General features: G+C 40.7%; 1 protein-coding gene across 3 annotated transcripts; it reads right to left on the bottom strand.

Annotated features, from left to right (window-relative positions):
• Nucleotides 1–338: 338 nt before the first annotated feature.
• Morf4l1 (mortality factor 4 like 1) lies at nt 339–20,816 on the bottom strand. 3 transcript variants are annotated; one of them, XM_040739604.1, is made up of 13 exons: nt 20,667–20,816; nt 16,441–16,487; nt 13,930–13,997; nt 10,816–10,929; nt 9,599–9,685; nt 8,007–8,087; nt 5,247–5,272; nt 4,812–4,900; nt 4,085–4,186; nt 3,249–3,337; nt 2,854–3,026; nt 2,192–2,276; nt 339–1,074 (listed from the first exon to the last, which is right to left on the bottom strand). In XM_040739604.1, exons 1-13 carry the CDS (start codon nt 20,704–20,706, stop codon nt 990–992), a joined length of 1,086 nt encoding a protein of 361 aa, XP_040595538.1. In that variant the 5' UTR covers nt 20,707–20,816; the 3' UTR covers nt 339–989. The 3 variants fall into 3 exon arrangements, with proteins under 3 accessions (XP_040595538.1, XP_040595537.1, XP_005080766.1); XM_040739603.1 differs by having other exon boundaries at nt 10,816–10,932; XM_005080709.4 differs by lacking the exon at nt 10,816–10,929 and having other exon boundaries at nt 20,667–20,815.
• Nucleotides 20,817–27,052: the final 6,236 nt, after the last annotated feature.

Consider the following 27,052-nt stretch of genomic DNA (forward strand, 5'->3'; position numbering starts at 1 on the left):
GCTAAACTGAAAATTTTGTGCTGATTTTTAGCTCATTTCTCACAAAAATTCCTTATAAACAGTTACTAACAGAAAACAATTTTCACACAGCTAAAAGTGACCCTATCGCTCAAAATTACCAAGAATCTGAGTGAAGGAGGGCACTATCATGTGAACATCTAGCATTTTAGCTAGGAACTAAGATGACAAATTTCTACAACCAATAGTTTACTCCACACCCAAATAAGCTTTTCATTCCATAAAGATCAACCAGGAAATTAAGCAGTCTCCTGAACAATCAGTATCTAATCACAAATACACAATGTGCCAAGGTTTTGATAACACACCCACACAATCTCTTGAAATTTAAAGAAAAAATTTATTGAAGATCTGAAAAACAACTCCTACAAGATTGACTTTTCCATAAAACTGTAGCTACACGATGCATTGCGTCTATCATGTTAAAACGTGCATTAGACACAAATACAAAAACCATGAAACGAGCCACCATTCTTTAACAATTAAGCAAAGATAAAATGCCTAAGGAACAACATGGATGACTTGCAAAGGATGGGCTCTTTAAGCACCATTAAAAAAAAAAGAGCACAGATGGATGAGTGTTCAGTTATATACACTGAAGTGAACCTTTGGCACTAGGAATCAGAGCATTTTGTCATAGAGCATTAACACATATTATAAAAGTGCGTAGTGTCAAAGGAACAGAACCACCAGCATTCAAAAGCAGCTTTGTCAACTAGGCAATAAAACACTCTACAGCATGTCTCTCTGTTGTCCATCACTGAATACACTGGTAGAAACTTTGAAATGAAAAGAAAGAAGAAAAGGAGCACTGACTCCTTTTATTTTCTCTGTTTAAAATCAAACAGAAAACAAACATCAATTCTGTTATACACTAATGGTCTTCAAAGTACATCGTTTGTACAAGAGAAGGACTAAGAACCAAACTGTTTACAGAGATCCAAGCACGAGTGAGAGAGAGAGCAGGCCCCTCACACGGCTTTCCGGTGGTACTCAGGAGGGGCCACTTCATAGTCACTGGCACTGAACAAAGTTGCAGAATTCTTTGCCAGGTACCTAAAAGAAAAATATTAACTCATGGTAAAAATGTTTAGATACACTAACTATGTAGTGATGCATAAGTCACTGCATCCTCGAAAAACCACATCAGACAAAGATGCATTAGTGCCAAGGCACTCACAGCTATCCTATTATACAGTAGCACTACCCAAAAACAGTAATACTAGTTTTCTTTAGCCTTTTCAAAAACTGTTCAATCCTATACAAGGAAGTCTATGAACATATTTCAAGTTCAAACCTGAAATAAAGGGACTTGAAATAGTGCATTTCTTTATTATCAGAAAAAAAATGGGAGTCTGGAGAAAATATTTACAACAGTTAGCAAAAAAGGGGCTACAGCCGGGCGTTGGTGGCGCACGCCTTTAATCCCAACACCCGGGAGGCAGAGGCAGGCGGATCTCTGTGAGTTCGAGGCCAGCCTGGTCTACAGAGCAAGTTCCAGGACAGCCTCCAAAGCCACAGAGAAACCCTGTCTCGAAAAACCAAAAAAAAAAAAAAAAAAGGGGGCGCTACAAATAACTCCAGATCCTTCCTCCTAATACCACGCCCAAGAAGTAATCCACAGCAACCACGGTCCAGTCTTTTCAAATTGAAATGTTTCTCTCCAAAAAGTTAGCACACCACCTACAACTACACCTGATTTCTTCATTCAGTGTTAAATGGTATTCTTTTTAGTATATTTAGAGCAACCTATCATTTTCAAAAGCTGCTTGGTTTTAAGTTCTTCTCTGTTATAAAAATGCCTCTTCCCATTTCTTCAATCTTTTAAACTCAACAACTTTGACAAATGTTTATTGTTAACTTATATTTGTACTATAACACTGGGCATTATTTTTGAGACAGGTCTCAGCATATAGCTCAGTCTGGCAACAAACTTTTTCACTGTCTTAATAGCTTAGAGATTTAATCACTCCATCATTTCCCATACATAACCTACATGGTTACTCTCCATCACTTGTGAGATTCCCATATATACTATTTATATTGTCCTAGTGCCTTATTGGCATCTGTACAAATATACTACCTATTTCAATAATTATGTCAATCCCTCCTTCCATACATGAATTTTAAGTAACCACCCCACCCAAACTGATTGTGATTTCAAGTAACTTACTTGAGGAAATCATGTAGATAGTTCAGTAATAAAGCAAGGCTTTTCTCATCTAGAGGTGTATAGGCCAACATCGCTCCAATTCGCACTATTTAACAAAATAATTCAGTTATTTATTTATATCCACGGCAGCACTTTAACCATACACATTAATTAAGAAATAAATGAGTCATCACGGAGTCCATAAAGCTAAATGCTTCTATGTGTATGCATAGGTGCGTGCGTACGCATGTGCGTATATATGTGTGTGTGTGTCTTGTAAGCTGAGGACAACTTTGAATATCCTTCCTCACGTACCATCCACTGGATGGGAGAAGCCAGTGAGAACCCAAGATGTCCACATCTACCTCCCCAGCACTGGAACATAAACATCCACCATCACACCCATCCACCATTATGTGGGCTTTTGGGATGGAGAGATTCCCCACACTTAGATTTTATGAATTGAGCTATTGCCCCAGTCTTATTTTTCAAAATTCTTTTCTCAAAAAGAGATTTTGCTATTTAAACCTTTTAATAAGATCTTAAAGAAAAAATGGAAACAATCATGTTTTGGAAAGTTATTTTACCTCCCAGTCATTTAGCAAAAACCAAAAAAGCAAACAACCAACCAAGTACTGAAGGCTCAAGAAGAGGGGGGAAGATAAAATTGTGTGTCTTATTACCAAATAATCTCAGTAAATGTGGCGCTCCATACACCTGGGACATGGGTGCATCAGGGTGATCTGCAAGAATCTCAGCATACTGTGGTCTCTCAAATTTGTAGAGTAGCTGAGTGCCCAGCATTACATTGAAGTATTCCTTTATCCCTGCCACAACCTCATTTACAGCATACTCCCTGATAAAAGAACAGCAGCATTACTTTCAAAGGCTAAGGAACTTTGGCTAAGACATTTTTAACAAAATCTATTTCAAACTTACGTAATGAAGGACTTGGAAAACTACAGCTTTCAAAATAGCAAAAACTTTTATGGCCATGTAAGAACCTATAGTATAGCCGCAATTATACCTAAAACAGTACTTAAATACTTTGCAAGTACTAAAAAGGGTGTATTCTTACTTATTATCTGTATTTCCTCGGGACTTCTTATAATTCGCATAATCCTCCAAAATGGAATCCACATTCTTCTTGGCAGGAAGATAAAAAAGCTAGGGGAAAAATTTGAATATGAATAAGGTCTACAAAGAAAAGCCCAAGAAATGTGCTCAAGATCACAATTACTATGCAGGAAGATATAGTTGCATAATCCAACCAATAACTTCAAATTCCAACTATGTCTATAAATCTCAAACCTCACGAACCCTTAAAGCAACCACTATTATTCACATCCCCTTCACTTCCACTAAAGTTGTCATTTGTCAATAGTTTAGAGTCTCTAAATCTGGATTTTGGTAGCCCACTCTTTGTGACATTTAAGTTTCATGTATTCCTGTGTTGTGAAAACATTTTATTTTATTTTGGTTTTTCGAGACATGGTTTCTCTGTATTGTTTTGGAGGCTGCCCTGGAACCAGCTCTATAGACCAGGCTGGCCTCAAACTCAGAGATCCGCCCGCCTCTCTCTACCTCCCAAGTGCAGGGACTAACGGTGTGTACCACCTGTGCCCAGCTTCCTCCAACTTTCTTAATCACCATAAACTAATAATATTTTAAGGAACTGGAGAGTTGGCTCAGCAATTAAGAACATTAGGTTCAATTCCCAGCAACACACATCTGGAACTCCAATGCCCTATTCTGACCTCCAGAGGCACACTGCACACAGGCCATGCTGACACACGGGGGGAGGGGAGGGAAGCCCACAAAATGAAAAAATATTCCAGTCATAAAACTTCAAATCTTTTTAGCTTTTTGCCAAATATAACCATATAATTAAACCCTGTATAGTTTTCAAGTTACCTGTTTTTGTCTGGTGATCAAGTCCCAGTCATCCACAAGCCATGGTTTCAACTCTTCAGGGATCTTCACTTTAACTTCAACTCTGTTCATGAATGTTTCTTCCTACATACAAGAAGGGAAGGTATTGCAAACTTCTCTTTTGACCTTCAGGCACCAGATATATACTAACTCCTTGAAGTAGTCGCTCATAAAAGGAAGGAATTGCCATTGAAAAAACCAATACATGAAATCATACATCCAGGAGAAAAGAAATATGGTCTTGAATTATAGTGGCCCTTACTGCATTTTCTCTTCTGAAAAATAGAAGGAAGTATCCTGAATTGATACAACTTAAAAGCATCCTCACATTTACTGGTGATACTTCAAATGATTACCCCAAACATGACTTTTTTCCCTTCTCATCTCCCTCTTACTATGCAACTCTGGCTATCCTAGAACTCACGACACAGAACAGATATGTCTGTCTCTGCCTCCAGAAAGCTGGGATTGAAGACATGCACCACCATGCACAGCTAACATGACTATCTTTAAAGACTTTTTTTGAGTTACTACTAGACCAGGATCTGCCTACACACTTTGGTACCGTGTATCAGTAACCCCAGCATTTCCAAATCTGAAGCATGAGGCAACAGCTAGAGGGAAGGGAGTAGGGAAGTAAAGGATCATTAGGGTTTTTAGATCAGCTTGGGGGGTGTGGGAGGTGTGCCAAGGGGCAAAGAAAACTCACATTTTCAACAGTTGGATCTACCCGGGCTCTTTTCTTCCTAGGAGGTTGAGGTGTCTCACTGGTACTGCCACCATCTCCATTTCCGGGTGCTACAAAATATGTATGTGAGGTGGGGTGGTTATTGGTTAACTAAAATTCCTCATGGTAAAGAGTGTCTTAATTTAAGTTCTCATTTTCTCCATTACAGACGTTTCATAAATCTTACTTAAAGAATCATATTTCTACCAAAAAAAATCTTTGATCACTTCATTAGGAAGTATTTCGTAACAGCATATATTTAAAAAGCTATTTTACTAGGAGAATCATTAAAAGCAGGTAGGTGGAAACCATCTTACAGGATAAACCACATACTTATTTAATGTCAGTTTAAAGTAGTGAATGCGCAATCTAAATGTTATAAAGATCAATTTTAAGAAAGAAGGTCTACACTCTTACTTTTCTGCTTGTTCTTTTTTGTTTTCCTGAAAGAGAAGAAAACAAAAATTACTCCTAGAAACTGTTCCAACTCTTATGAGAAGTAAATCCAGAGAAAAATGGCCCATTTTCAAGACTATTTTTAAATTTGCCTCCCAAAATACTTAGATTTTAGATTCTAAAAAATTATTATTGCTGAGACAAGGTCTCATTATGTCTGGCTGTCCTGGAACTATGTAGACCAGAGATCAAACTAAAGAGATCCACCAGCCTCTGTGAGAACCTGATACTTTAAACACATACCTAACATTGTTTAAAAATTGTTAATAATTTAACAACAACGAAGGCTGGGTATGGTAGTATGGTAGTCCACACCTTTAACTCCAACATTGGGAAAGCAAAGGCAGGCAGATCTCGAGTAAGAGCTTATCTTTAAAAAAAAAAAAAAAACTTGGCCAAACTTAAGCTTTCCTTATAAAGTTGAAGCTTATAAAAAAGATTTGGAGACAGGATTTCCAAGTGCCATTGTCCAAGAATTTTACTTGTACATGCATGCCAATGATTCACATGAACCAAAAGAAACTAGTTTTTAAACTTAACTTTACACACAAGTTCTGTGCCATAAAATGATAATCAATGCCAAGACTATCTAATAAACTAACAACTCCTTTTAGTAATAATTCTCGAATGGTCTTCTCATTCTATTACACACAAAAGTAAGTTCCTCAAAGTGTACAGTAGGATTCATAGAATAAATTGCCAGTGTTCTGTCTGTATTCTAATTCTTAAACTTATGACTACATATTCTCAAAATATAACCGTTAAAAGTTCTTAGCCGGGCGGTGGTGGCACACGCCTTTAATCCCAGCCTCAAAAACAATACAGAGAGAAACCCTGTCTCATAAAAAAAAAAAAAATCCTTTTTTAGGGGACTGAAGAGATGACTTAGTCATTAAGAACACTGGCTGCTTTTCCAGAGAACGTGGGTTCTATAGTCAGCACCCACATGATAGCTAACATTGTTAATTCCAATTCCAGCCAATCCCTTCTGGCCTTTATGGGTACCAGAAACCCATGTGATGCACATAGCTGAACTCATGAATCCCAACTAAAAATTCATGGAAACCACCTACTACTGTAAGATAGTACAAAACAAAACCCAAACAGTCAGGCTTGGTGATGAATGCCTTTAAACCCAGCACTCAGGAGGCAGAGGAAGGCAGATCTCTGTGAATTCAAGGCCAGCCTGATCTACATAGTGAGTTCCAGGCCAGCTAGGAATTACATAATGAAACCCTGGCTCAAAAAACCAAAACCAAGAAATACTTGAAGGACAGTGTTTACCCTGCATGAACAGAACAATGTTGTTTCCAGAAATGTGTCAAGGTTACAAAAGTGATGACTATCAGAGAAGTAATCAACTATTTCCTGACTGAATTTGAAGCCTGCTCAGTAAGAGTGAATTCATGCCTGGTTATTGTAAAAGCCCATGCAGGAATGGCTAAAGGAGGGGAGGGGGGAAGTCATAGGTCCTACAGAAAAATTACTGTTTTGCTAAATGGCTGTTATGTTTATACTCTCAACCTTAGCAAGAAAAGTTTTTTTTCTGCAGACTTGTAAGTGGTCCATGTGCTCAGAACACATGACTGAAAGTCCACTCCTAACAGGACAAAGACAGCTGTATCATTCCACCTTCCTCCACTCAAGTTCAGGGAACAAAGCATAAGAGGTTGTATCACGTAAAAAGAGAGTGCTGTTGAGATGCTGTCTTATGGACATGACAGGGTTGTTGTACTCATTAACTCACATTAGTTGGACTTACCCACCCAAGTCAACATTCTAACATGGATACAAGAGGAACCCATGAGGAGCTATTGGCAGTTTATGGCTGCTCGGCAAGAATGAGCCATTTTTCTTTAGGCCCATGCTCCAGTCCAGCTACAGCTGTGAACATAAAACTAGCAGTAACTGTACTCATTAGATTTTTTAAAAGGACATCAGCTTTGGCAAGAGAGCTGCTGGGGAGGGGAGTGTGTCTAGGGGTTAGATGGGAAAGTGGTGGGGTAGACATGATTAAAATATATTGTACACTACATTGTACACATCTATCAAAGTTTTTCTTCTTAAAAGAGCCTCTAATCCAGAATACTATTATAGCAACTCCTTTTGGAAGTCTCCCTAATGTAAGATGTTTTTTACTTCTTAGTAAGCCTTGTTTACTTACCCTTCAAATAATTTTTTGCATTACTTATCTGTAGAACCACATATTAGGTCATCATTTCTAGTGCCACTTTCAGGTACATAATCTTTTAGAGATATGAGTACATGACTTTCACCCTATGGGCTGGCTGCCAGGAAGCCTTACAATCCATACAAGTTATTCTTTTATTCTCATTCTCATTTTTATATATGTATTTTTAGCACTACTGGAAAAGTAACCTTTGCCAAAATGATAATCCCAAAACTTATGACTACGACAATTCAATACTACCTTCCTAAGAGAAAACCTGTATGTGTATACACATGTAACTTCAAACGTGAGTGCTATAAAAAGCAATTACTGCCATTAAATTGCATGCTAAAACAACTGAATGTTGCATATATTTTAGTGTAAGGGAGGAAGCTAAAGAATATCAATTAGTTAATGTGCATTTCAAATTTTTAACAATCTGGTATCTGAGAAATGAGCTTCACCGACATTTTTAAAGCTCCCATTAGAAACAAAATACCTATCATGAGCAATATAAATTTGAATTATATACTTCTAAAAGGATATCTTACACTTCAACATTTTTCTGTTGCAGACCAGACGTCTTCTTTCCTGGAGCAGCCCCTCTCATCTTGCCCTCTGCATACTGTTCCCTTCAAAAATAATGTCAACAAGTTATACTTACATGAGAAACAGCAAATCGTGCCTGCTTGATTCCATCTAGAATTTGTATTAAAACTGAAGTTCCCAGCCAGGCATAATGGCACACACTTTTAATGCCACTCGCACTTCCAAGACAGAAGCAGGTGTGAGGTCAAGGCCAGGAAGAGCTTGTACAGTGAGACCCTGACTCAGAAGCTATCTGTTAGTATAAGTGAACTTCAGAATGTTCCAAAATTTCCATTGTACAGATTTCACTCTATTACAAAACTAAGAGCTTAAAATGAGTAATACACAAAGTCTGAAAATGGGACTGGAGATAGCTCAGAGGTTAAGAGTACTGAATGCTCTTCCAGAGGACCCAGGTTCAATTTCCAGTACCCACATGGTACCTCTCAACTGTCTGTAATTCCAGTTCCAGAGAACAGAGACATACATGTAGGCAAAACACCAGTACACATAATAATTAAAAGAGCAGGGGGTACTCTTCCAGAAGTCCCGAATTAAATTCACACACACACACACACACACACACACACACACACACACACACACACACACACAGAGCAAAACCCTCATACATATAAAATAAACCAAAAATATATTTTAAAAGTCTACAGAAATCAGATAATTCAAGAAACTAAGCACAGAGCTAGAAATGGCCCAAGAGGTAAAAAGTAGGTGTTACCAATCCCACTGACCTGACTTCAATACCTGGACCCCACATGACAGAAGGAAGACTCCAACTTCCACAATCTTATCATGGCATACCCATGACCATACACAAAATAAATGAATGCAAAAAGATTTTTTCTGTTACTAAAATTAAAGTCAATGTAGTTCAAATTGATTAACATATGGTCTGAAAAACTGAAAAATCGAGGGCAGTGCTATACCTAGTTGGGAATTTACTAACATCCCAATGTTTTCTTTTAATGTAACTCCATGTTATAATTTGTTTTAAAAATAAATTAGCTGCAAAATTAAAATGAAATAACTACCCCATAGATAACTCTCTGGTAAACCTCTTCTCTTTTGTTTTCCCATCAGTTAACTGTGCCTTCCACAACACCCAAGAAGAGGTTAAACAAGATACTAGCAAGTCTGCACTTACAACTTCCAATACTGCTTTCCTAGTAAGTTTTATTTATTTATTTTCTTGGTTTTTCAAGACAGGGTTTCTCTGTATTGTTTTGGAGGCTGTCCTGGAACTCGCTCTGTAGACCAGGCTGGCTTCGAACTCCCAGAGATCCGCCTGCCTCTGCCTCCCAAGTGCTGGGATTAAAGGCGTGCGCCACCAATGCTCTACTAAGTTTTAAAGACAGATTCGGAAATATTTCTTTCACCCAGAAAATATGTAATACTTGAAATCAAGCTTTAACACAAGAACTAACAAATACCAAGAACCATTTTATCAAAGGTAGAGAGGGAGACACCAACATGATCCCATTTTGTTCGTTCCATGTCCAAAAATCTCAAAATTCGCTTTTCAAAACAAACTTACTGATTGGCCTTTTGAAGCTCTCGCTGTTTCTGCAAATTGGTGTCCACATATTTGAGTACTCTGCTTTCTGGAACCCATTCATCCCAACTGAAAAACAGAAGTTAAGATAGCAATGAAATACATTTTTAATATAGTTCAGACAGTCTTCCAATTAACTTTTAAAGATCTAACAAGGTAAAACTTTGGAATTCCCTTGATATAATGTTTAATTTTGTTCTTTTAACATCAATTTCTCTCTCTCTCTCTCTCGTGTGTGTGTGTGTGTGTGTGTGTGTGTGTGTGTGTGTGTGTGTGTGTGTGTGTGTGTGTGTGTACAAGCGCATGTTACAGAATGTGTCTGGGTGTCAGGGTCCTGGGGATCCAACTTGGTTCTTCATCCTGGGAGACAAGTACCTTTAACCACTGAACCATCTTGTCAACTCTAGTTTTTTTGAGACTTTTTTTTTTTAATGAATTCCAAGTTGGCCTTGAACCCATGCTAACCGTCTGGCCTCAGTATCACAAATTCTGTAATTACAGGCATGCTCAAACCATGCCCAGGTTTTTAAAAAATAATTTGATAAGCTGGCAATGCAAATCCATTTTCAAATAAAAGAAAAATCTAAGCAAAATATGTTCTAGTAAGAAGCAACATTCCGAATATAAACTATATATGTAGATTATTCAAATCATTTTAAATAATCTAAGAATAAATAATTTATCTAAGCCATTAGCCTTTCAAAATTACAGTAGTATCTTGCTAAACAGCTCACATATGCTAAAGGTACACAAGGAACATACAATAGTCTACAATACTCACCACCTAGATAACTAGACATTAAAGACTTGCAGTGTTTTGTTTTGTTCAGATAATCCATTGTTCACTTTCATCTACTGAAAATAAGCATTCCAATTTCCAAGGATCAGAGGCTTTCTAAAAATTCAGGTATTTGGCTTTTCACAAAACAAGGTTTTTGCTGAAATGTATGGAAAAACAAAACTTTCTTGTGGAATGTTGAACTTTTTAAGCAAACTAACTTTTGAACGAAATTAGTCTTTTCTCCTGCTGATGGAGCTCCATTAGTGACACAATCAGATGTATTCTTGAGGCAATCTTTTACTTAATGATTTCCCACCTCTGACCTCTTATAGAGTATAGCCAAAAGGAAAACTAATAAATAAAAAAAAAGCATTCCTCAACATGATTTCCTAAAGAAAACTTTAAAACATGCATTTACCTAGAGGTCAGGAGGGGGTGGTGTACTGAGGGAGCTCCTTCAGGAACAGGAAAAAGGGCTACAATATCCTCACGTGTCTTCAAAGATTTTTCAGAGCGCCTGGGCCTCACAGCACTTCTGATACAGACAGCATAGTACAAAGTAATCTCAGTAACTATGTGCAGAATTTAGCTTAAGCTTTATCAAGATTCATTTACAAATGGAATAGTTTAATGTCTGTGTCAACAAATTCCATTAAGATTTTAGAAAATTTAGAAATATCTTGGTATCTGTGATTTTTTAATGTGTATTTAAACTCATGTCTAAAAAATTCCACTTTGAAATTGGAATTTTGGTGTACCAATGTGTTTAGGTGTCCTACAGCAGGGCATAGTAATAGTGCACACCTTTAATCCCAGCACTCTAGATCTAGAAGGTAGACCTGAGATCCAGGCCAGCCTGGTCAACACACCAAGCTCCAGACCAGCCAGGGCTACGCATTACAACCCTGTCTCTAAATAAATAAATAAATAAATAAATGTGTCCTTCAAACTTTCTTTTCTGGGGGGAGTACGGAGGGTAGGGGTGGGGGGTAGTTGGGTACTGGAGATTGAGCCAGGGCTCCACGCATGCTGGGCAAGAAAGAGCTCTACCACTGAAAGAAACTACATCCCTATCCATGAAGTTCCTTCAGAAAAAAAAAGAAAACTATATCCCCCTTTCTCCTAAAATTAAAAGGTGTGAACTTTTAACTGCTTTAAAACCTTAGAAATTCCCTCCCCCTCAAACCACAATTAAATAAGCACTCTGACCAATAACCAAGTCACTCCAAGAACAACCAAGTCACTCCAAGAACTTATAAAGAGCTGAAAATCCTTGCTGAAACTAAACTGAGGGCCACTCGGATTTTCAAGTATAGATCAAGCATGTAACAGTATGTTCCAAAGTAGTTGTGACTAATCCCAGAAGTCAAATCCACAGACAAAACCAAATATATACACAATGTATTTGACAGGCATCTAAAAAACACTCCTCTCAAATGGTTTTAAGTTTCTCTAGAACTGATGTGGTGGTGCAAGCCTGTCTTCTCAGCACTCAGGAGGCAGAAAAATTACTGCAAGTTCCAGGATAGCCAAAGCTACAAAACAAGACCCAGTTTCAAAAAAGGAAAATGAGAACCATTTTTAAATACTTCCTAAAGGAAATGGCACATTTAGCAAGTCAACTATAAAAGACACCTACAATATCTTAATTTTCCTCAGTACACTGCAAAGATAGTCCCCAAGAGAACAAGATTCAAATAAAACTATACCACTTATTTCTCTCATTAACTACAATTCAAAGGAATCACTACTTTTTGAAAAATTAAACCAGAAAACTAGAGCTTTGGTTTTATAACTTATGACAATCTACAAAAATAGCTAACATACATAAACTGACCTATACATATCCATGTATAACTTTTCACAAAATACTAGTATACAAGACAGAAGCTTAAAAGCTGTATTCAGCTACTGAAGTAAATTCTAAATTAAAGTGTGCAAGGGAAGGGGAAGTAGGCCCACTCCATGAATGTGTTTTGTGTTTTCCTTTCATAGTTTATTCCAGACTTAACTTTCCCATCCCCAAATATGCACAAAGATGATATTCTACTTCCTGAAGGAAACAGTCTATAATACATTTTATCTGGATATTAGCAGAATAGCAACATGTAAAATATAAGCCTCATAAACTAGATATGAAATTAAGTTTCCAGTTTTTTAAAATATGGATACTCCAGAAACCATAGCATCATTCATTCATTCATTCATTCATTCATCAATTTCTGAGACAAGGTCTTACTACATAGTTCTGGCTGACCAGGAAGAGATCAGCCTGCCTCTGCCTGAGTGCTGAAATTAAGACATGCGCCAGCACACCTAGCTCCAATTTCTTTCTTTTTGGTTTTTCGAGACAGGGTTTCTCTATGGCTTTGGAGGCTATCCTAGAACCAATTTTTTAATGTAAGACTGGGATCATTCTGAAATACCGTATCTACTGATCATTATTAGGAATATTTTATTCACAAGTTATCAGAATATACTCATGTATTTTGAATTGTGGCCTTTCTACAATTATACTAACAGAATATGGAATAAGTTAAAACTTCTCACCTAAAATCATTTACCTATTTGTAATAAACTTAATTAACTAGCTGGCCTTTCAGATAAAGAACTATGTAATATAGAATTAAACCAAGATTATGGGCCAGTAAACTCAATAGAAGAGAAGTCTGCCTCCACACTGCTCCCATGTAAAGAAGCACCAGACTCTGGATCAAGTTAGAAAAAGCATTAAGCATTAACGATATCAAAGTAATTCCCGAATGGCTTGTCATTTGCAATGTCATCCCGAAGTACAAATCAATAATAAAAATGATTTAAAACTTCCCCTACTAAGCCAGGTGTGGTAGTGCATGCCTTTAACCCCAAACTTGTGAGGCAGAGGCAGGTGGACCTCTGTGAGTTTGAGGCCAGCCTGGTCTACAAATTGAATTCCAGGACAGCCAAGGCTATATACACAGAGAAACCCTCTGTCTCAAAACACCCACCACACAAATCCACATAATATTAATAGTAAGCCACTCAATTCCTGACACCAAAAAGGCCAGAATAATGTATTAGGTGCTACTACAGTTGGGTCTCAAAGAGAACACTACTGAGAAAGAGCCAATGACCACTAGAAAGTTAAATTCTGTAAATGCTGAACTACATGAAACAACTTTCCATTAACATTATGTTTCAAAACTTCACAAAATGGTTTATAAACTATCATTTCTAAAACATATTTTTCCACTTTTCTCCAACTAGTTTTGAGTTTTACTGCTGGAACAAGAAATATAAGTCATTTGGTTTGTATTTAGGTCAAAATATTAAGGCTATTATAAAAGATATGCCATAAAAAAGTATGCTGACCACCACTTATATATAATTCAACCACTGGGCACTATAATACAAGAAATATTCCCAAAAATCAAATACATATAAAATGGCTGTTCTCCCTAATATAGTTTCATTATACTAAAGATGACTCACCCTTGCTTCAATATATATGTTATAACAGGAGACAAAATGCTTTTAAAGATCTAATACTCACTTTTTATTCCAACCACTGTAATGGATAAAGTATTTCACTTGTTTGTCCTTTATGGCAACCTTTACACACTGAAATAAAAAAAGAAAGTCTTTGGTATATACATAAATCTTATCATTTCTTAAAGACAAAAGCAAATTTGCATCCTAATGACAAATATGCTCTTTTTAAATAACTCTTGGCTGAATTATTTAGTACTGTAAAACTTTAATTAGAGCACTTTCAAGGATTGAGAGTTGACGGTTAGTTTGATTTTATAATCCCGATGCTGAGAATACTTTTCTATATAAAGTTACAAAATTGCAGTTTAGAAACAAAATAAATTATTGGAGGAAAGTCACTATGACAAGGGTGTTCACTGAAGGCAAACCAAACAATAGCTTACTCCTTTTAAAAAGTTGTTCACCAGAATATTTTGCTGCCAGAGAAAAAACAGCCAGTTCAAGTATGTTTGCCAAAAGTTCATACAATGGAAAACATACAATACCACTAAAAGGACTGACAGTTAAACACTTATATATTCAAAACATGAGCAGTAAACATCATTTAGTCAGAACTGTCTGCCACTGTTAATATTTTCATACAAATGTAAACTTGCTGGAAATTTACACAGAAATCACTTTCAAGCACTATGCTTTGTATATTTATATATGAACATGTTGTGTGTGGCTAAGCTTTTGTTGGTTTTCTGTACTGGGTGGGGACTAAACCAGTACCTCACTCATGGAAAGCACTGAGCTCTGTCCCCTGCCTTGTTTACTACTTTGTGAGACAGGGTCTCACTTAAGGCCATCCTTGAATTCTGTATTCCAAGGAATCTTTCTGTCTCAACTTCCCAAGTAGTCTGGTTCATAGGCCTGTGTCACTCAGTTTATATGTATGCTTTTTGGGGGTGGGAGGGTAGGGGCAGAGGTAGTGGCAGCAGCAATGAGAACTGGGCTCGGGGCCTCATTCATGGCAGGCAAGTATTCTACCATATAGCCAGCCAGCAGCCTTGTGTTCAATTCAGTTCAAGCCCAGCACTGAGGAGGTAGAGGCAAGCACATCGTGAGTCCCAAGCCAGCCAGGGCTACAAATATGTCTCAAAAGTAACGTTTTAAAAAATTAACAAGAAATTCCTGTAATCCTGGTTCTCAAGCAGTCAAAATAAAATTTGTTGGAGTCTAGACTAGTTATGTATTGAAGTTAAGGGCAATGTGACCTCTACATTAAGATCCTATATTAAAAAATAAAGGGCTAGGGGTGTAGTTTACTGGTAGAGCACTTCTCTAGCAAACAAAAGGCCCCAGCAGTGTCAAAGATGATGTGGCAACTTTTAATTTTCTGTGCTGGGCTGGGTATAGCTCAGTGACAGGGAACATGGCTAGAGTGTTTAAATCCCTGGGTTCAGCACTACAATGATATACCTCAACCTCAATTCTGCCAAAAGCATTACAAACAGAACAGTAAAAACAATTTTAAACTGTAAAATACACTGTCCAAGGCACGGGGATATAGCTGCAGTGGAAGCACTCTTTCAAGCATATGCAAAGCCCTGGGTTTAACCCTGAGCACTGAAAACATTTTTAATTAAGATAAAGATAAATGTATTTTACTGATATCTCTACCCCCCCTTTACTTTGAGACAGGGTTTCTGTGTGTAGCCCTGGCCATCTTCAAACCCAGAGATCACCTGCCTCTGCATACTTCTAGGATTAAAGACAATACCACCAGGCATCTAAATTTAGAGTCAATTTTTATATAACAGGAGCATGTGATGAAAAAAACAGCCTGTTCACTCAGGATTCAAATTTTACCACTGAAATCAACAAATAGAAGTTAGATGTATATGACAGCCAGAGCATGATCATATTTCTGTGAGACTTTGGTAAGAGAGGGGGCTTGTTTTTAGTTCAAAACCAGCCTGAGTTAGTGAAAACTCAAGTCTCAAAAGCGTCAAACAAACACAAATACACATACTCGAATGCACAGAGAGAAGCTAAATACCAACTATTAAAGCTGAGGAAACGGTTCAGTGCAAGCAGGAAGACCCATATAATGGGAACCTGAATGAGATGGAAGGCGGAGAGGAAAAGGATCCTAGGAATTTTGAAGGACAGATAGAAGAGACTGTCTCAAAGACAGAGAGGAGACTGGCACTTGAGGTTGTCCTCTGACCTAACATTCATGAGGTTTTACAAGCACACACAGCAAGTGTTGTTCTGGTGTTGTTTTCTGGTATCATTGAGTTATTAACTATAAAATGCTATTTGTAATAACCAAGCAACCTTCACCTATCAATTAAATGCAAAGGGTACTAATTTAGTTTAGAAAGGCAAAAGAGTAGCGATATCTGAACTTTTTCCATCTGCCACCAAGCAAGCAGTAACAAACTCAAAATGAGATGGGAAGATTTACAAGCCTATGAAAAAAAATGGAATCTTTACATATCCAGTAATACTGTAATTTGATATTAAAAAGCCAAAGCTAGTCAACATTTTTGTCCACCTTCTCAAAAGAAAGCAGGCTGCATACCTTTGCTTCATAGAGAAGAGGCCCATGAAAGCATAGCACTCTCTCGCCTGTAAAAGAGGGGGAAAGGGGACCAGGTTAGTTGTGAATCCTTTGTTATACAGAAACATGTGACTCCATTACTACACTTGATTACAGTAGTCATAGGAAAAATGGGTAAGACGAATGCTTCAGAACAAACTTTACCATATCCTTACTAGACCAACTTAAATTTCTATTTTTTAAATAACAACCACCTAATAAAATCTACTGTAGTTACCTATGAGATAATGTTTAGTTAGTTCACCTGTTCTAATCTGAAAACAGAATTTTTAAAATCTTCTTCAAGTGTCTTAAGTTTAGTCACTTTTACTGAGTACTACACATTAAAATTTCCACTCAAATACATGAGATGAATTTTAAAGTTATCTTACCCATGTTTGTTTATTCCTCACTATTCTGGAAGTTAACTATTTTAATAAACAACAGACAGAATAATCCTAAACCTGGGAATTTACACCCAATGTTGACTCTATCATTCGCACTTCAAATCCAAATAAAATCTGGCTAGAGACATGAAGGGGGTTGATTTCTAGACTCTGACTTCACATGATGATAGTGGAAGTTTATCCCACACATTATTTTCAGTCCACTTGCTTTCAATACATTGCAAGGTGACTCAAGTACTCAACAGGGTCAGCTGTGGGGTTATAAAGTTGCATCTACTAGTCCTACCGGCATGGTGGCACACACCTTTAAACCCAGCACTCGGGAGGCAAAGACTGGAAATTTCTGAGTTCAAGGCCAGTACATCTACATAGGCTAGCCAAGGCTACATGGTGAGATCCCCTCTCTCTGGATCTGAAGCGTACCAAGCATTTCATATTAATAAAGGGCACATAAGTAAACATGTTTATATCCTTTTCTGCACTTATATTGTACTTTTCTTCCCATCAAATAGCAAAGACAGCCAGCTACTTGTGAAGGTTCGGAGAGGAGGATCCAGACAGCAGAAACGGGTGCAAAGGTATAGTAATATACATAGTTCAATCCCCATGAACATTTAAAAATAGAAGGGAAATGGATGCTGATCCTGTCCACCTCCTGGGATTCCAGGCTTACTACCATATCTTTGTGCATGCTATGGAAGCACTCTTCCAACCAAGTACAAACATCCTTAGCCTCTGGAATTTTTTTTGAAACTATTATTACTTCTGAGCTTCACCAAAGACCTCTTATTGTTAATTTCCAGAATAAGATTCAGTAACCTTAACATCAAGGTTCTCCATAAAAAGCTTGTACTTGAATAAAGATAGAAAATTTACCAGACAGTCCAGGGAATAGACCCAAATAAATGGGTAAAGCATTCTGCTATCTGAAGTAATATACCTTTTTAAAAATTAGTTGCTTCAGCTAAAAACCTAAGTAAGGCTCTTTAAATCCAAAAACAAACAAGCATACATACATGCACGAAAGCAGCTAGCTGGGGTAAATCAGGCTAACAAGTGAAAGTAGATTCAGGAAAGGACGAATTACAACAGTACAGTAGTAATCCACCCTTACATCCACTCCAGTCTCAAACTACAACAATCTGGCCCGGGGCTGTCTCCTCACAAACTTGTAATTATTTAAAACAACCCTCCAGGGGACTGAGAAACAGTTCCATTCCCAGCACTCACACAGAAACCCCTAAGTCCAGTTCCTGGGCCCCAGTCCCATACATAGTGCACACACACACATACAGGCAAGACACGCATGCACCTAAAACAATGTACACACACACTGGATAGTCACCACCTTTTACTATCACTGCCTACAAAGATTTCAAAATAATCCCATCAACACTAAATGTTTTTCCTTTCCAGCTCTTCACCGAACTGTTATTATTTATCATGGGGAGGGGAGTAGCTATATGCATACAAGACACACTGTACATATGTGGAGGTCTGAAGACAACTTGTGGGTCAGTTTTCTACCTACCATGTGGGCCCCAGGACAGAGTCAATGTAGGTAAAGAACATGTTATATGGTCTTTTTATATACACAATTTTTAAAATATGGCTATTTATTTTAGCTTGGCTGGTCATCCTCCTGCCCCTGCTTCTCTAATGCTGGAATTTTAGGTGTGTTACACATGGAAACTACAGCTGAAAACTAGTGCTAAGAGCAGAGACTTAGGAAGCTTTCATAACCTAGCCTTTGTTCCTACTCTTCTCCAATTACACCAACGCCCTCTTTCTGGTTTGCCTTCATCTCCTCTAGAAAGAAAGCACTTCCTTCAAGACAGCCATTCTAGCTCCTAACATCAGCCAAGGATAAAGTTGTTGTGCTCTGACAATCTGGAGAAGCCTATGGGCTTCTTAGCATGATTTAATACATAAAACACACATTACCAAGAAAACCAACTGTTGGCAGAATTAGCAAAATTACAGTGTACACCATCTTCCTACACGTGAAGGCCAGAGCAGTGTCTTCCACAGTACCTAACTCTTCACTATTTTGAGATGGTCTCTCACTGTTAACTGTAGCTCACTCACTCACCAATAATGGGCCAGTCCATCCACCTCCGCCAGTCCCCATCCACTCTGCACGAGTTTCTCTGTGTAGGTCTTGAAAACAGGAAGACCTACGAGTTTCTCTGTGTAGGTCTTGAAAACAGGAAGACCTTAGACCAGGAAGACCTCGAACTCAAGAGATCCGACTGCCACTCCTGGGTGCTTTTAAAATGCAACTTCAGATTCTCGAATTTGCCTCAGGAAGCACTGGGCGACAATGCTTTCTCTCCAGCCACTCAAAGCTATTTTAAATGTCACATTCTGTAATATTAAGGGAACTAACAAGATTGGGCTACTGCACTCTGAAGACTGAAGGAGGATCAATACAGTAGCCAGGGTCACATACAACAATTGCCTCCGAAACATTTAAAAAACTTTCTAAAAAACACCTAGCAAAATAACGAAGGGCCACAATTTTTCAAAATGGGAGAAAAGTACTAAAGAGTCCGCATCAAAATACCCCCCTGGAATACCCTAAGTACAGTTAAGGCGTTTAGGTTTGAGGTTTAATTTTTTTTTTTAATTCCTAGCACCTTAATGGTTAAACAACCCTAAACCAATTGTTAAGCAGGCGTCCAGACCCTGAAGCATGTACATAACAAGCACACACACCCATGGCAACCAATAAAAGGTTTAAAATGCTCCTCTTAGTGCTTAGTGTTTTCCTTCCTTTAGCGTACTATTAAACCACCTCAATAATTAAGTTGCGAGAACTGAGTAACTGCTTTCCACTCAAAGTACCGTTAACCAGCAACACTGCTCTCCATCAAAGCCAATTAAAAGACACTAAGCTTTCAAGTCGCCATTAAACCCAATACTACTGCAACCAGTCAAGCAGCCTCTGTATTTAAAAAATGACGACGTGGCCAAAGGACCTCTAAACGGAAACCCCCTGAGGTGGAACTGAAATTGTTTTCCACCGGGAACCAGGGGACCCCGGCGCTCCGCTCCCAAGACAGCAAAAAAAAACGATGCCTTCGGGCAGCAGCCAAGCCTCGGAACTCGCTCGGGCGGCTCGCGGTTTGGTTTTGTTTTGTTTTCTGTCCCCACCCATCCCTCGGAGGCAAAGGGAGGCCGCCCGGCGTTCGTCCGCGAGTGGTCTCGGTGCCAGGGGGCGCTGCGCGGAGCTGCCAGACGCCGGCGGCCATGATGGCGCGGCCATCTTGACGCGGCCATCTTACAACGCACTTCGCCCGGCGCGGGGGCGCGCGGCCCCACTGCCCGCGCTCCAGCCGTGGGGACACCGCAGGACGCCGAGTCGGCCCCCATCCCCAGCGCGTCCGGCGGCCTCCGACCTCCAGCCCACCGTCGCCCCCGCGGCCCGGGGCGAGGCGGGGACGGGCGGCCGCTGCTCCCCTCCCCCACGCCACATCACTTCCTAACCGTCGCCATCGCCCGCCCGCCCCCCCCACGACAGGCTCTCCCCGCTCGCAGGAAAACAAACCAGCCCCCAGGCCTTGCCGCACGCGCGCACCGGGCCCCCTCGGCCCTTCCGTGCCACCGGGCACCGTCGCCGGACGACGCACCCAGGCGGCCTCTCCGCAATGCGCCCGTCCCCTCACAAAGCACTGCCTGCCGTCTCCCCGGACCGCGAGCCTCGCCGACCCCGACCCCCCCGCCAAACCTCCACCGCCCCGAGGCAGCCTGCACTCCCCGGCGCCGTTAGGTCCCTTCCCCGCAAAGCGGCACACTCACCCTCCTGGAATTTGGGCTTCGGGTCCTGCTTGGGCGCCATTTATAAGTGATTCGCCGCCTCCTCCTTCTCCCACCACCCCCGACTACCGCCCCCTACTCTCTACCCCACCCAACTTAGCGTCAGGAGCGCCGTCGGGAACAGCCAGCTCTACATCCTGGGCGCGATTTGCCAGCGCCGCCTGACCTCACAGCGCCGCGACCCTCGCAGCCGGCGCCGCGGCCAACGGCTGCCCGCCGCGCACGCAAGCCTGCGCCCGGGCCGCCCCCGAGGCACGCCGGGATTGGTAGTTCGGCCCCAGCTGACGCGAAGCCGGGTGCTGGGGGAAGGGGAGGGGAGGGGAGGGGAGGGGAGACGCCTTCCCTCCCCCCTCGCCCGCCCTCCCCCGCTCGCCGCAGTCCTCTGCCCACCCCTCCTCCCCCGCCCCAGGATGCAGACCCCCAGAGGCTTGTTAAAACCCAGATTTGGTTTGCTGTAGGTGGAAAGGAGAAAGAAATCAGCAAATCACTGGCTGGCTGCCGATGAAAGGATGGAAAAGGCTGAGGGGCAGATGCTCACATGAAGGACGAGCGGGTGTTGAAGCGGCCTGAGGACAGGACTGTCTCTGCAGCCCGTGGTCCACGGCGTCACCCCCACTCGGCCTAAGGAGAGCTTTGGCGGCCACAGAAGAAACTAGAGGCGAGCGGGAAGGGGGTCCGCTCCAGAAGCTTCCAGAAGCTTCGGTGTTTAGAGAGCTGTGCCCTGTTTATTGGGTCGGTGCCCATGACCATTTGTAGATTCCAGCTTCTGACTTCTGACTAACTTAGCTCCGCAGGAGGCAAACCTTGATTGATGCCAAAGTCAGCGTTGTCCCATACCTGACCTCTCTGTACCCATTTTCGTCATCTTATTTCTTTGAGGTAGTATACACAGTCTGAAAAAACAAAAGCAAAAACCTTTCTTCCCATTGTTCCTGCTGTGAAATAATACTGTACCCACAGAATTACATAAATTACATACAAAAGCTTAGAGCTGTTAACTAGGAGATAAGTCCAAAAATCATTTTCCTAATACTGAAGTCCTTCCACAGTCTACAGCTACCTACCTGCCCTAGGAAAGTCTTTGTGTCCAAGGTTTTTCTTTTTTAGACAGTCTCACTATAGAGTCTTGACTGGCCTGAAAACTGATCATGTGCACTTGGTTGGCCTTGAACTCACAAGGATGTACCTAACTCTGCCTCCTGAGACCCTGCCTCTAGTTTTCTGTTGTTGTTATTTTTGTTTGTTTGTTTGTTTGTTTTTTGAGACTTGGTTTCTCTGTGTAGCTCTGGCTGTCCTGGAATTAGCTTTATAGACCAAGCTAGCCTCAAACTCAGAGATTTGTCTGACCCTGCCTCCTGAGTGCTGGGAATGGAGGCATACACCACGGCACCCAGCTTCTGATGTATTTTAAACTACTTTATGAAAGGCTTCCTCTGGTTACATTTCAACCATCGACTTAAGAACATACCTATTTTCCCACATTCTTGTCAAGCATGGTATTTCTACTCTCTGATTTTAAACAACAGAGTGTGTTGTGCAAAAGAAGCAAGTTGCAGGAGTGAACATTTTTATCAGTGGGTTAGAAGTCTGGACAGGCCAGGCATTGGTGGCGCACGCCTTTAATCCCAGCACTCGGAGGCAGAGGCAGGCGGATCTCTGTGAGTTCAAGGCCAGCCTGGTCTACAAAGTAAGTTCCAGGACAGCCTCCAATATATGGAAAAACAAAATGTGCAATAAATCACCAATATAAAAATTCTCAGTCAAGAATAAGAAGAAAATATCCTTTGAGATTAAGCTTTTACAAGTGTTGCTTCTCACAAAACCCAGCCGTTCCCGGTGGCTGGTCAGGAAAGGTGCTGGTACAATTCTAGGCCATGGGGCTCAGGTATGGTCTCTCTAACCTGAAGGGAGCTGCTGAATCCCTCACACTGGCTTCTTCCACTGGGGGACCAGGCTCTGGGCTGCTCCACACTTCCTCGTCTTAGTATCCCATGTCCTAAACTGTGAACCACACTTGGACTAGTCTGAGTTTGACTGCTCATTCCGGATGGCTATAGTGAGGCTGGGATGACCTACAGAACGGTTCAGCTAGGTCTATGGTAAAGGAACTAGGGAGCAAGTGACACAAATAAACATATGAAAAAAGCAAAACAAATGTTTCTGGGAGACCTGCAGCCGGGAGACTTTCGAGAAGGAGAATGACAAATAGTTTCTCTACTTAGTCTATGAGATACTTTATCACAGTATAAATTTGAAATCAAAACTACTAGCCAACTAGAATGCATATGATATTCATTTCCTGCAGGAGCCAGATCAAAGTACCAGAAGCTAGCTAGCTATGTCCTGTTTAATGGGCATCTACAAATAATCTAAGTAGTAATCCCAATTTACCTAGATAGTTAACCAAGGAGGGTAGACAAATCCTTCTACTGTTATGGTCCAGCTTCAACAGTTCAAAAAAAACCTTTTTTTTTAGAAAATAAAAAAGGGGGAATAATGCCCCCAGTCCCCACATGACTCATCAAATAATACACTCCTCATTTAAAAATTTTATAATGTAAATGCCAGTGAGCTTCAGACAGATTCTGGCATGACGGAACCTGAGCTATCATTGCTCAGGTCAAATGGAGACATCCATACACTAGACAGTGGAGAAGACCCTAATTTGGGGTCGAGGGCATGTTTGTGTTTTCTTGTAGGAAAAGAATAAAAGCTTCGGCATGGAGCAGAGAAAAACTGGACCTGAGACCATGGGAGCCTACCTAAGCCAGTTTGAGTGAGATCTCCTAAATCAGTGTTCCTGACCCTTGATGTCATCGAATCTACAGCCCAAAAAAAGAAAGAAAACAGTCGGTTCGAGATTTCCAGTTTCTCAACAGACCTGCTGCATCAACCTTCCGGACCCATGAGTTTTCATCATGAAGCTAACAGAGAAAAAAGGACCCATTTAAAGCATTTGGACATTGGTATGGACTATGATGAGTGGCAAAAGCCTCTTTTCAGTATTTGAACAGGACATGGTCACTTGATGGTTCCTGTTTCTGGAATCACGACTAGGCCAGTGTATTTTTCTGGAGAAATGCAACTTGTCCTAATGCGACAACTATTGTTCATATTTTTCGTAATGCTACATGTGTAACATCAATGATTATACCTAATGTATCTGTGCAAGTGCACTTTCTAAATGCTTTCCTGAGCAGATCTTGAAATGATTGGAAACTTTATCAAATTGTAAATGTAAATCACATGCGGGTTACCCTTGTAACAGATGAAGGCTGGTAGAATGTTATGGCCCAGATCTGGTGATGGGTATGGTGATGGAGAGGCGCTATGTCAATGGGGGTCCTGGAAATGGTGGCAGTGGCGGTAGGCATTCTGGCTTTATGCCAAGCTCAAACGTGCCTTGTTCCAGAGACAAGAGATCCGTAACCAAGTATTGCTTAGCTTAGCCCATGGCAATCCCGATAGCCATGAAGGTTGGTTACAGATGATTTAAGGTTGGGGTATCTCCGATGACGGGCAACCTGTGGGGAAGACCCTCCCACCTAAAACAGGGGTTCAAGGTCCCCCAAAGACGGGAAAGGGAGGGTGACCCTACTTGACCTAAGCCAGGAGTGCCTCATTTAAAAATAAAAAGGGGTGAATTGTGGGAACACCAGACCTTGAGCAGAGACCCACTTCCCCTTCTGCCTGGGAGTAGGCAGCTGTAAGACAATGTTTAGTAAAAACATGTTTACTAAAAACGATACAATAAGTTCCTGGCCACTTCCCCTTCTGCCTGGGAGTAGGCAGCTGTAAGACAATGTTTAGTAAAAACATGTTTACTAAAAATGATACAATAAGTTCCTGGGAAAGGCCTTCCCACAGAAACCGCCCTGACCTCGACCTTGTCCAAAGACTAACCGCACCTTCAGAAACCCACACACATCCACCTCTGGTGTCAGAGCAGAACCAGCCAGGGTAGAGGAGGGAGCAGAAGCTTCTCTGGTGGGAGCTTGTCTTAGGAAGTTTTTCTTGAACCTTTTTGGAGCCTGTTTAAAGTTCTCTTTATATCATTGAACGAGTCTCTGTGTTATCAATACCCGACACCCTCCGCACGTTCTCGGACACAGGCCGCGCAGCAGTCGTGACATATACAAGAGAAATGGATGGTCTCATAGTTTAGGGGCTGGGATGAAGGTGATGGTGGTGTTGGTTCTTCCGTGGATAATGATGAAGAATCCACTCCATGTGTCTCCCCAAGCCATTGGTAGTTTCTGGAAGTATCTGGAGTTTCACGGACACTAAGCTTCATTCTCTGCCTTGAGCTTCCCGTTTGTCCAAAGGGACGTCTTTGTTCAGATTTCTCCTTTGTGATGAAGCCATGTGGAGCTGCCCTGACTTCATCCAGACTAACTCCATCCATTCATGACCCTAGCTACTTCCTGAGATGGTAGGGATTAGGACTTTAACATAGGAATGGGGGGGTGGACAGACATACTCTTCCTCCCTATTATATGGGGGTGTTAAGGGGGGGTGGACAGACATACACTTCCTCTCTATTACATGGGGGGATTAAGGGGGTGGACAGATATACTCTTCCTCCCTATTACATGGGGGGATAAGGGGGGGTGGACAGACATACTCTTCCTCCCTATTACATGGGGGTGTTAAGGGGGTGGGGTGGTAGTGGGTGGACACACACTTCTGTCTATGGCACTAATTTGTAATAAATAGATGTACGGGATTTTTTTACTGAGTTCTCATCAGTTTGTACTTTGTTGCTTCTTTGCTGTCCTAGAAAAATTCCATCCCTCTGCATATCACCCAGAGCCTGAGCATTTCTGTAACTAGACTCCCCCAGAATCTTCCTCCCTCCCTCTCTTTGCTCCCCCCAACCCCCTTTCTTGTTTTGTTCTTTGTTCTTTTGCAACACTGGACTTGATGAGTTCAGGAATTGTTCCTGTTTTGTCTTTCAAAGTCTGAAACTGTATTTTGAATTGATGATAATGCATGTTAGTTGTGGAGGACATTTAAGAATTGCTGAAGGAGTCAGGCAGTGGTGGTGTGTGCCTGTAACCCCAGCACAGCAGAAGCAGGTGGGTTTATGTGAGTTTGAGGTCTGCTCCGTCTAAAGCACCAGCTCAGAGATCCAGGACAGTCAGGGCTGCACAGAGAAGCCCTCTCTTGAAAAACTAAAAACAAAAGAAAAGAAAATTGCTGATGGATGACTGAATTATTTTGTTTGTTTGTTTTTCGAGACAGAGTTTCTCTGTGGCTTTGGAGGCTGTCCTGGAACTCGCTCTGTAGACCAGGCTGACCTCGAACTCACAGCGATCCACCTGCCTCTGCCTCCCAAGTGCTGGGATTAAAGGCGTGCGCCACCAATGCCTAACCATGAAAATACTTAAGAACTTTGAACTGTCAATATAAAAGGCAAAGTTTTACTCAACGGGAATTGTTTTGGGAAAAATCTGTGAAGAAAGGGAGCTCTAAAAGGACAAAAATTACAATTTCAATTACTAACTTTAATAAAAAGAAAAGGAAAGGGGATTAAAAACCAAAAAGCCTAACTCTGGGTTTCCAATTGCATATAGTCAATGCAATTTTATAGTATTTTAAGAAGATATTGGTGCGGGCCGTGGTGGTGCACCCTTTAATCCCAGCACTTGGGAGGCAGAGGCAATTGGATCTCTGTGAGTTCAAGGCCAGCCTGATGTACAGCCTGAGTTTCAGGACAGCCAGAGCTGTTACACAGAGAAACCCTGTCTCCAAAGACAAAAACGAAAGAAAAAAAAAAGATATTGGAACTGCTCTCCAAATCAACCTTCAAACCACAGACAGTATTAAATGAAAAATAAAGATCACTTACACAATGTTTGTGAACTCTACGATATTATTCATTTTTTGTCAATGTTTCACTTCAGGTTGCCCTTAAGTAGAACATCGAAATAGAAAAAAATAAAAATTTTTGAAAGTGTTTTCCTAGACAGAATACCCTTATCTTGCTGCTTTTCATTTATTTAACGTTAGTACTGGGCTGTGTGTGTGTGTTTTTAGTGTGGACACCAAGGAACAATTTGTGGAACTCATTTCTGTCCCTTCAACCACGTGGGCTCCAGGGACAGAATAACAGATCTTAGGGCACGTGGGCTCCAAGGGACAGAATTACCAGGTCTTAGGGGTTGAGTAAATGTGCCTTTAGCCATTAGCAATGTTGTCCTTCCACACTGGCTTCATCTGTGTGATTGTTTTAGTTCATCTGTGTGATTGTTTTCATCTGTGTGATTGTTTTAGTATGGGACCGTTTGACAATAAGTAACTTGGAACTACTTAGTACTCAGTTTGATAACAAGTCAGATGCTGATCTGGAAAATTGAAAACTAATT

This window comes from Mesocricetus auratus, unplaced genomic scaffold (genome assembly GCF_017639785.1).
Source record: "Mesocricetus auratus isolate SY011 unplaced genomic scaffold, BCM_Maur_2.0 Super-Scaffold_100691, whole genome shotgun sequence".
Classification (NCBI taxonomy): Eukaryota; Metazoa; Chordata; class Mammalia; order Rodentia; family Cricetidae; genus Mesocricetus; species Mesocricetus auratus.